At 33.0% G+C, this 12,087-nt stretch overlaps 1 protein-coding gene across 4 annotated transcripts in view; it reads left to right on the top strand.

The window, feature by feature from the left end:
- LOC125916871 (A disintegrin and metalloproteinase with thrombospondin motifs 6) overlaps positions 1 to 12,087 on the top strand; it is a 208,137-nt gene that overhangs the window by 25,361 nt on the left and 170,689 nt on the right. For all 4 annotated transcript variants that reach the window (XM_049623132.1, XM_049623131.1, XM_049623130.1 and 1 more), the window contains 3 exons: positions 1,972 to 2,183; positions 2,691 to 2,774; positions 3,274 to 3,419. In XM_049623132.1, coding sequence (XP_049479089.1) covers positions 1,972 to 2,183; positions 2,691 to 2,774; positions 3,274 to 3,419 — 442 coding nt within the window. The remainder of the gene's footprint in view (positions 1 to 1,971; positions 2,184 to 2,690; positions 2,775 to 3,273; positions 3,420 to 12,087) is intronic.

Raw genomic sequence — 12,087 nt, 5'->3', positions numbered from 1 at the left:
AGCGTATTATATAAATTAATCTGATTTTCCTCACTAAGTTTGTCAATAAGTAGAGGTTAGAAAGACTTCTTATTCAACATACAGATATGAAAGTGAAGTATGCAGAGGACCTGTACCTTTTCAAGTTTATTAAATAAGGATGAATATAAATCAGTCACGTGTTTACAGATGCCATCGTACTAAAAGGTTGCCTGTGTACTGAAGGACCAAATGTCTAGAAAATGAAGGATTAAACTGTAATCCACAGTAAAATGTAGTTTAAAGCAAGTTATGCTGGAACCATAATCTTGCAACACTCATTCTAACACCGTTTACCTCTACGTTTTAGAAGAGGAAAACTTTGGGTTCTCTGTCAGTATAAATACTTGTACACCGCAAAATTAAATAAAAAAAAAAATTCAGTCTTTTCGAATTGAGATTTCTAGGTATGCCTGTATGGCTCAGTTAATTTAAGCAACCGACTCTTTATTTCGGCTCAGGTCGTGATCTTGTGGTTCATGAAGTCAAGCCCTGAGTGGGGCTCTGCACTGACAATATGGAGCCTGCTTATGATTCTTTCTTTCTCTCTCGCTGCCCCTCCCTCAATTATGCTCCCTTCCCGTCTCTCAAAATAAATACATAAACCTTAAAAAAGTATTGAGATTTATAGGGCAGAATTCCTCTAATTAAGAGAGTTTAAACGTCAAAAAAATATATATTTAAAAAAAAAAAAAAAGAAAGGGGTGCCTGGGTGGCTCAGTCAGTTAAGTGTCTGATTTCGGCTCAGGTCATGATCTCACAGTTGGTGAGTTCAAGCCTCGCATTGGGCTCTGTGCTGACAGCTCAGAGCCTGGAGCCTGCTTTGGATTCTTTGTCTCCCTCTCTGTCTGCTCCTGTCCTGCTCACACTCTGTCTCTGTCTTTCAAAAAGTGAATAAATGTTTTAAAAAAAATATTTAAAAAAGAAAGTTTAATAAAAGCATCCTACTTTAAAATAAATACTGTGAAGGAATAGGATTTTGTGGGGAGCCTGACTGGCTCTGTTGGTAGAACATGTGACTCTTGATCTTGGGGTGGTGAGTTCAAGCCCCACATTGGGTGTAGAGATTACTTAAAGGCATTGGGGCACCTGGGTGGCTCAGTCGTTTGAGCGGCCGACTTCCATTCAGGTCATGATCTTGCAGTCTGGTCCATGAGTTCGAGCCCACGTTGGGCTCCATGCTGACAGCTCAGAGCCTGGAGCCTGCTTTGGATTCTGTGTATCCCCCTCTCTCTGCCCCTCCACTACTCATGCTCTGTATACTCTGTCTGTCAAAAATAAATAAATGTTAAAAAAAATTTTTTAAAGGGAATAGATTTTTGCAGTGTTAATGTTCTTCATCAGAACTATTTTAGAGGGGCTGCTGGGTGGCTCAGTCAGTTGAGCATATGACTTTGGCCTAGGTCCTGATATCACTGTTCCTGAGTTCAAGCCCCATGTTGGGCTCTGTGCTGACAGCTCAGAGCCTGGAGCCTGTTTCAGATTCTGTGTCTCCCTATCTCTCTGCCCCTCCCTCACTTGTGCCGTCTCTTTCTCTCAAAAAGAAAAAAAAAAAGAAAAAGTATTTGAGAGTGTTTAGAAAGTTAATGCTCTAGTTGTTTTTAGAAAAAAAAACTGTATAAAGTACATACTCTATATTTAAAAGTATTATCACATAATCACTGAAATAATATGAAATGATTATTTAAAAAAATTTTATTATGTAATTCATTGGGCTTGTTTTGTTTTTATGAGCAGCTATATGTTATTCATGTTTATTTTTTCAGATAAAATGATTGTTTTGATACTTGTAAAAAGTTTAGTTTTCTCACTGCCACATTTCCTCATCCCTTCTCCTCACTATGAAAAGTCTTACTGCTTTAGATAGTTTATGAGAAGCATGTCTATATGAAAGATCTAAAAATAAGTAAGTTTAATTAGTGAACCTATCTGAATTAATTATTTTTATTGTAGACCTCATAAGAAGTGGCAAACCTTGGTGGCTGAATGACACATCTACTTTTCCTTCTTCACTACCAATTAATGGCACGCATATCCGCCACAGACAGAAGAGATCAGTAAGCATTGAGCGGTTTGTGGAGACATTGGTAGTGGCAGACAAAATGATGGTGGGCTACCATGGCCGCAAAGACATTGAACATTACATTTTGAGTGTGATGAATATTGTAAGTTTGATGCCTCTATATAATATTTTAACTTAATAATGTGTGGTTTTGACTAAGGTCATGGATTTTTAATGTGAATTAATGATTTTAAAAATTTACTTGTCTGAAATGAGAAAAAAATGATATACTAATGTTTCAATTCCATAAGAAATAAATGTAAAGGTGACTTTATTGTTCATTTTCAGATAATATGACAGTTTGAATGGGTCGTACTAAATCTTGTTTAAGAGGTTTTATTTGACTTGGAACATCAGCTCACCCTCTTAATTACTATTTGTAGTTCAGTTTTAGGAGAAAATGTTTCTTGAGGTAGATTTGTATAACAAATCTTTTATGGAGGCATCTTGGGGGTAGAGTTCTAAGTGGTATGAGATCAAATAATACCTTTTTATATACACAGTGGTTAAATTTATGAACAATTATTTTACCATTCTTTAAAAAAATATTAAACAATCACCCTATGATTTTTGTCTGACTTTGTGTCTTTTCTTATTTTCTGGAGGTCAGGTTGCCAAACTTTACCGTGATTCCAGCCTAGGAAACGTTGTGAATATTATAGTGGCCCGGTTAATTGTTCTTACAGAAGATCAGGTAAGAATGAGTTAGTTTAGAAACCTAAAACTCTTAACAGACAAGCTATAGAATTATGTATTACAAAATAAAATATCTTATTATTGGAAGTTCTAGGAAGTTCTAGTTGAATATGATTTTCACTCCTAAGCATTTAATATTTTAAGCAAATTTTAAATAGTTTATAAGAATATACCTCTTATGTCATGTTAGAACTATATAAATGTATATTAGCTATGTGTTTCAGTAGAAAGATGAGTATTGGCATGGCAGATCTTATAATAGTGGTTTTGGTTGCTGATGATCACATATATTCACATTATCATTAAAGCTGACACTAGAAAGAATGTTCAATAGTACACTAAACTCTAGGTCAGATATTACAGAAATAAAAATTGGCAAGAGATTATTCCTAGAAACCACTGCTTCTAATTATAGTCCCACTTTAGTCTTCAGAAGTTTTAACAACTGACCTTAGTAATTTGTTTGGAACATTTCTGGTATGCATGTTGTATTGCAGCCAAACTTGGAGATAAACCACCATGCAGACAAGTCCCTCGATAGCTTCTGTAAATGGCAGAAATCCATTCTCTCCCACCAAAGTGATGGAAACACCATTCCAGAAAATGGGATTGCCCACCACGATAATGCTGTTCTTATTACTAGGTATGGCTTGTTGCAAATATTTTACCTCTGATTGTTGTGTTTAATACTTTAACTATATTTGGTTCTATCTAAAGCCTCATTCAGGTAATAAGTATGTTGAAAACAAAATGTTAATTTGTTATTCACCAGTGATACAATATATTACCCTATTATTGTGTTTGCATCAAATGAATCAGATAAGAAAAAAGAACAGATTTAGAGTTGACTTAGAAATTTAATAAACATCTTTCCTTCTACTGATATCTATTCATAAAGCTTAACTGGAAGCTCATATATGTTTTATTAATTGAAATGCATAGTAAAACAAAGGTTAAACAGTATGAGAAGATTAAATTTTAAAAACAAAAATGAGTCATCACTCTTTTTATAAAATATATTATAAAATATAATGTTATAAAATATATTAATTATTCTTACCTCTAAATTATTAAAAGTGAGGACATCAACAGTTGTATAATTTACTTAGATGAATTTTTTTATATTAAATATAATTTATTGTCAGATTGGTTTCCGTACAACACCTAGTGCTCATCCCAACAGTTGCCCTCCTCAATGCCCTGGATGAATATTTATTTAATTAAAAACATTTTAATTATGGTATAAAGAAGCAGATATATTACATTATATGTTGAATAGCTTGTTTCTCAGCAAAATTGTTATTTGATGATAAACCAATGAATTTTTATATTTCTTTCCAAGTTTAGAAAACTGTGTTCAGATCCTTTTATTCCTTACTCTCCAATAAGAACTCTGTGAAGTAGATATCATGATTATTTTTCCCATGTGAATAATGAGGAAACTAGTTCAAAATACTTAAATAGCTCAAGATCACTCATTTAGCAATATCAAGTTCAGGGCTCAACCCCTGGTGATCCTATCTTCTTTGATTGTACGGTGATTATACTATACTTTGATTATAGCTTTCTTAGTTTGTTTATACCCTAATTACGACTGGTGAGAAGCATGCTTAAATCATTTTAAGATGAACATGTCTTTTGACCTGCTATCAGTTTAAAAAAAAAAAAAAAGCAATAAACAAAATGGAAGCATTATTCTATCTTGGTGAAATGGAATTGCCTTTGTTATCTTGATCATTTCTTTTAATTCACAAGATAGTATTTAACATGTATTTCATCTGTAGTGTGCCCATTGACTCTACATTAAATTCTATGGAGGGAGTATAAAGTTATATGGCATCAGAATCTTGAGATCTCAGAAGATAATGTGAATTTAGCTTTTTAAAAAATATACCTGTTAACTAACTTGTAGATTTAAAGTTTCAGAGTTTATTTTTTTAACAATTACAATGACTTTAATTGACTTCATCTACCTGGCATCATAAGCCAGAAAATTTTGTTTATGACATGCTTGCTGAATAAAAACAACATTGTATGGGTTCTATATTCATATGTGTTGACATGTCAGTCTGATAAATTCTGCAATTCCTCGGAGTCTTGTGGTCTGGAATGATTCCCAAATATATTTGAGGAGTTAAAAATATACTAAGCATTGTGCAAATATAGAAACCTTTGTGTAAAAATATATATGGATATGATTAGTGTCAATGAAATTACTACAGGAAAATGTCTGTTATATATGGTTAACAAAATGATTATAGATATTTACATTGGCTTCTGTGTTTATATTTATAAAGCCTACCTCTCCCTAAAAGGCAATGCCTAGTGGGCTCCTGGTGCTTTACATTTTTGTTATTGTATGAGCATTCAATTTTTAACTTTTGCATCAGATGACAGTAGCTATACAAAGAGTGCACATTTATAAGTATTTGAGTAGTGAAATATGTCTGGGCAGTTAGCCATCCTTTCTTTGCACTGGCTACTACATTCAGCTGTCTGACTTGTTCCTCTGAATTGACCCACATATTTTTCTGATCCTCTGCAGAGCTCTTCCTTGTTTCCATAAGCCACTTTGAGTGCCTTTTTGATGCCTGAGGTTTGAACATGAAACTTTTGTTTTAAACTTGTCTCCTAATGGTCACCCTAGCCCTAGAAGTGATCTCAGAATTTAATAGGACAGTACTTTGAAGAGTTCATATCTCATATCATTTTAGATTGGTTATGTAGTGGAGCTTAGAAAAGTGTCTCTTTGAAGCAGCATAAAATGCCTTTTGAAATTGTTATAAAGTCCCAAAGTAACTTTTAGCTTATTTAAAAGTCTACTTACATAAAAGTCTAATTATCTTTGAATTATTAGGGCCATGCAGTGACATCTAAGTGTGATGAATATAATCTCTAATATTTAGAGTTTTTTATTGGATGTTTTACCATCCTTGATTCTTCCTTATATATTTTTGGTTTGTGAAATTCAATATATCTTTAAATCATACTGTTACTCTTAGTGAAAATTATTATAAGAATTTTTATAGATGGTTTATATTAACATTTTTCATTGTTTCATGTAACTCACTTATTAACATGTTCAGGGTTGTGACTTCACTATTTATAGATAAGATCTTGATTTATGTTTGCTTGAAATGTCAGCTCACTAGGGAGATGTATAATGTGTTTACTGAGAATTCCAGAGAAAAATTGATAGATAGGTTTATCTCCACTAGGACAAATTTTATCTTAGGGATTTAAATGTTTTAAGCAGAAAACCATTTGGAACTATAGTTACTTAGGTAATAATAGTTACTTTTGAAAAAAATATAAAAACCCAAAAACACTATCTCCTGTTTGCAAATAATATTTTTTTTTATTTGACAGAAATTTAAAGCAAACTGTATTCTACAAAGCTGTAAGACCACCATGACTAGACAGAAATCAATAAGTAAAATAAAAAATTTAAAATTCTGTTGTTTTATCTGGTATCAAAAATACTGCATTAACACCAAAGAGTATATTAAAAACTATTTATATATGCACATACATTTTAATTTTATATGTACTTGTTTATTTTTATACATGTTCATATCTATATAATGAACATTTGTTATATACTAGCTAGCTTTATCTAATCTTTTTTTAATATTTGAAGTATAATTGACAGACAACATTGTACATATTTAAGGTGTACAATATGACTTTGTGGACCTGGGTGTTCATATATCTCCCCAGATATGGAAAGTTCTCAGCCATTATTTCCTTGAATAAGTTTTTGCCCCTTTCTCTGTCTTTTCTTCTTGTACTCCCATATTGCTAATATTATTTCACATCATGATGTCCCATCATTTAGGTAGGATTTCTTCACTGCTTTTTGGCTTTTCTTCTTTTAGCGGGTAATATTAAATGACTTGTTCGCAAGTTCACAGTTTCTTTCTTCTGCTTGATCACATCTTCTATTGTTGCTCTCTGTTGCATTTTTTAAATTTCATTCATTTCATTCTTCAGCTTCAGAATTTGGTTCTTTTCTATATTTTGACCTTTCTTTTGAACCTATTATTTTATTCATATATTCTTTTCTGATATCATTGATATATATTCTTTTTTAGGTTGCTGAACTTTTTAAGAATAATTATTTTGAATTGTCAATTTGTAGATTTCCATTCCTTTGTAGTCACTTACTGGAAAATAATTGTATTCATTTGGTGGTGTCATATTTCCTTGATTTTCCATGTCTCTGTAGCTTTGTGTTGATGTCTGTGCATTTGATGGAAGAGTCACTCCTTCCAAATTTTGTGGAATGGTTTTAGTAGAGAAAGATTTTTATCTGTGGGTGGACATAAGGGTGCTGGCTGAGTTGAGTATGGTGTTTCTAGCTCTGGAGAAATTCCAGCAATGTAGTCTCTATACAGCTTTGTAAGCTGAGGTTAGCCTTGGTGAAGATTGCAGAGGTACTCAGTGGCCAAGGCTGCATTTGTCTGTAGCAGCAGTAAAGGCTACTAGGGACCACCTGATCTCTTTTTCTTTCATGAGGTATGTATATCACAATGGAGGATTTCTCTTGGAGCTGGGTCCAGCTTGCAAGTACCCATATCAGTGTTGGTAGCACTGGTGTCTAACATGTGGGGGGATTTGGTAACTTTTTAAAAATAATTGAATATGAAACGTATATAACTTGGTCAAGAAATGATTAGTATTTTTTACCTGAAACTCTACAAATAGAATTTAAAAAGATAAAATAGGACTGTATGTATACACTTAAAAAGTTATGCATGTTATAAAACCTTCACATTATTCTTATTAAACTTTGTATTGAGAAACTGTAAATTAATGGCTACTAAGGAATACATATCTACAATTTGACAGATTATTTAAAAAATATTTATATTTTTAAATGAAGCTAGGAAATTTCCACAAAATTTAAAGTCAAGACAATTTCTAAATTTATTTTGTGGGAAAAGCATTTAAGAAATCTATTTATACTCTGAAAATCAGTAGGAATGTAGTGACATAAAGTGTAGTATTTGCACCAATGTTGAGCAATTAATACAAACAGACAAATGGATAAATTTCCTGAATTTTTTCTATCAAATATTAGAATCATGTTTTCCATCTTTAAGATATTAGTATATAACAATATATATTTCAAATAGGAATTATAACCTAAATCATTTTTGGTAATGGATTTATTGAGATATAATTAATAGACCATAACTTTGCCCACTTAAATATATAACTCAGTGGCTTTTAGTATATGTGGAGGATTGTACAACCATCACCATAATTAATTTTAGTATGTTTCCTTCATTCCTGTAAGAAGTTATTCCCCATTCCTTATCCTCCCCATCCTAGCCCCAGGCTGAGGCAACCACTAATCTAATTTTAGTCTCTATAGCTTTGCCTATTCAGGACTTTTTGTATGAATGGAATTATACAATATGTAGTCTTTTGTGACTGGCTTTTACTTTGCATAGTGTTTTCAACGTTCATCTATGTTGTGGCCCATTCCAGGACTTTATTCTTTGACTAAATTCTTGAAAATTTAAGACCAAGATGCAGATCTTTTAAGAATGCCTCTATTAATAGGCTATTCTTTAATAATTATACTTCCTTTTCAGTTTTTCATTATTGAAATGCATAGGACACATAAATACATCTCATAATACAAATGCAAAAGTGCACACCAAGTCACATAATTCAGTCTTTAATTAAAATGAATGTATTTATCCTCTTAAGGGATCACGACTATTTGTTTAGTTGCTGCTGGATATTAAAGGGATTAGAATTTCCAAAGTCAACTAATGTTTTCAGATAAGAGATTGAAAATAGCTCTGAAAAATAGTTTCTTGCTGAAACTTGGTCTACAGTGTGTGGATTTAAACAAGTTTTCTTAATTTCTATAGAATGTATCTATCAGAATTACATATTGGCTTTAAGATTATATATTAAAACAGAGGAAAAGGAAATTAAATTTGGTGTATTAACACTTATTTGCTATTCATCTATGGATTTTTTTTAAGCCTTAAGGAAATGCCTGATGAATTTTTCATGGACTATCACTAAGTTTTTAAGAATTTGCGAGTTTAGGGCCACTTGGGTGGCTCCGTTGGTTGAGCCTCTGACTCTTGATGTTGACTCAGGTCATGATCTCATGGTTCATGGGTTCAAGCCCCCTGTTGGGTTCTGCACTGACAGCACAGAGTCTGCTTAGGATTATTTCTCTCTCTCTCTCTCTCTCTCTCTCTCTCTCAAAATAAAATAAATAAACATTAAAAGAAAAGAATTTGTGAGTTTATAGGCAGCAAAGGAATCTTGAATTCAATTTGTGGATGAATTGGTTTTGTTATTTGGACATTTTGAAACATATATTATTCTCTAACAACTTTGGTTCTTTCATTTTTAGTTATCCATACTGCCTATACCCTTCTTCTTTTTTCAGTTTCTGTTCATTTCATTCCTGGTTTGTTGATTCCTTACTCAAGTGTATTTATCTAGATTCAGTTTCCATTCCAATCAAGGATTATGATAGACTTGTGCAACTTTAAATTCCTGTGGAATCTGGGACACTTTTAAGAGTGAAAGAGAGTACCATTGGAAGGTATGCCTAGACAGTAGGCACAAACTAGGATCAGGTAAATCAAGATTATGGTCATCCCAGGCATTATCTATGTTTGCTTCTTAATAAAAAATGGATAAGAGAAGATAGTTTTCTCTCGCTGCCTAAGATTGACTAAATACATGCAATTTAATGAACTATCTTTGTACAAACCTTGACTAAAACTGAGGCTGATTTGCAATAGGAATCATTAGTTAAGTTAAAGAAGGGGTATATTATAATAAACACTTAACTCTAAAGAATAGTAAGTTGGGGCACCTCGGTGGCTCAGTCAGTTAAGCGTCCAACTTCGGCTCAGGTCATGATCTCACAGTTTGTGGGTTCGAGCCCTGCATTGAGCTCTGTGCTGACACCTCAGAGCCTGGATGGAGCCTGCTTTGGTTTCTGTGTCTCCCTCTCTCTCTGCTCCTCCCCTGCTCATGTTCTGTCTCTCAAAAATAAATAAACATTAAAAAAAAAAAACTTAAAAGAATTTGGTACATAATAAACAAATGCATAAATACATCCATAAAACCAATATAAATAGTAAATTTACTATTCTTTATTTTTTTTTAACATTTGTTTATTTATTTTGAAAGAGAGAGAGAGACAGAGAGAGAGTACAAACAGAGGACAGGCAGAGAGAGGGAGAATCCCAAGCAGACTCTCCACTGTCAGTGCAGAGCCTGACACAGGGGTCGAACTCACCAACTGTGAGATCATGATCAAGAGCCAAGATCTAGAGTCACATGCTTAACTGACTGAACCACCCAGATGCCCTGAATTATGTACCAAATTCTTAAGTGCCTTGTAGAAGCTTTATCTTTTAAATATCACAATAGCTGAATGAGAGAAGTTCTATTATCTCTATTTTATAGATGAGGAAACTGGGGCACAGAGAAGTGAAATGACTGGCAAGATTATACATTAATTAAAAGACTTATACCAGGTAATCCAGCTGTAGAATCCTTTTGGAGGAATTGTAAGGGTATTCAGCAAAAATAATAATGTAGAGATACTTCAATAATGTTGGTGCCTTTGATAGGCAGACTTCTTTGATGGCCCCCAATGATCTTTGTCTGCTGCTGTTCATGATTTTGTATAATCTGCTTCTATTTAGTTTGTTCTAGACCTAGTGAATTGATGTCTTTATAATGCAGATTATTCCTACCTACAAAAAGGGTATATCTTTTCATTTATTTAGGTCTTTTTAAATTTCTCTCAGCAATGTTTTGTGATTTTCACACCTTTCTTCACTTTTGTTGTTATTGTAAATGGTATTTTAAAAATTTCATTCTATAATCATTCATCACTCATACATAAAAATACAATTGATTGTATCCTACAATTTTGCTAAGTTCATTTATTAGGTTTAGTAGCTTTTAAAAATATTACAATAGATTTTCTACAAAGATAATCATGTTTTTGAGATTAAAGTTAGTTTTATGTTTCCTTTTAATCATGAATCAATTTTATTTCTTTTTCTTGCCTTATTTCACTGGCTAGAACTCCTAGTACAATGTGGAATAAAGGTGGTGATAGCAGACTTACTTATCTTGTTCCTGATCTTAGTGAGGAAGAATTCCAACTTTCACCATTAAGTGTGATACTAGCTCTACATTTTTAAAGATGCCCTTTATCAGGCTGACAAAGTTCTATTCTAATCCTAGTCTGTTGAGAGTTTTTATCAGGATTGGATGTTGGATTTGTCAAATGCTTTTTCTGCATTTATTGAGATAATCATATTGTGTTTCCTTTTTTAGTGTATTAATACAGTGAATTGCATTGATTGGTTTAGAATGTTGTACCAATCTTGCATTCCTGGGATGAACTCAGTTTGGCCATGATGTATTATCCTTCTAATATATCATTAGATATGATTTGCCAAAATTGTGTTTATTTTTTTGCATCTGTTTCTTATGAGGGAAATTTTTCTGGAATTTTCTTATAATGTCTCTGTCTGGTTTGGGATTAGAGTAATGCTGACCTCCAGAATGAGTTAGAAAATATTTCTTCCTTTTCAATATTATGGGAAAGTTCATATAAATTTAGTATTATTTCCTCTGCAAAAATGTTTTTTATAATAAACAAAGTAAAGACATCTGGACCTGGAGTTTTCTTTGTTGGATAATTTTTTTAAAGTTTATTTATAAATTTTGAGGGGGGGTGGGGGAAAGAGAGAGAGAGAAATCCCAAGCAGGTTCTGTGCTGACAGTGCAGAGGCTCGAACTCATGAACCATGAGATCATGACATGAGCTAAAATGAAGAGTTGGATTCTTAACCACCTGAGTCACTGAGCCCTCCCCCCCCAACTTTGGGTAATTTTTAATTACCAATTTAAATAGTTCAAGAGATAAAGGGGTGTTAAGTTATTTTATTCAGTGTGCTTTGATAGTTTGAGTCTTTCAAGTAATGCATTTCAGGGGTGCCTGGGTGGCTCAGTTGGGTAAGCGTCCAATCTTGACATTAGCTCAGGTCACATTCTCATGATCATGAGATTGAGCCCTGCATCAGGCTCCATAGGGCATGGAGCCTGCTTAAGATTCTCTCTCCCTCTCCCTCTGCTCCTCCCTGGCTCATGTTCTCTCTCTCTGCCTCCCTCTTGCTCTCAAAAAAAAAAAAAAAAAAAAAAAAAAAAAAGTTGGAGAATGTATTGACATAGTTATATACAATATCATTTTGTTATCCTTTTAATATCTGCATTATCTCTCTTCTTGATATCAGTAATTT

This window comes from Panthera uncia, unplaced genomic scaffold (genome assembly GCF_023721935.1).
Source record: "Panthera uncia isolate 11264 unplaced genomic scaffold, Puncia_PCG_1.0 HiC_scaffold_1277, whole genome shotgun sequence".
Classification (NCBI taxonomy): domain Eukaryota; kingdom Metazoa; phylum Chordata; class Mammalia; order Carnivora; family Felidae; genus Panthera; species Panthera uncia.
This window is presented reverse-complemented; position numbering and strand designations above follow the sequence as displayed.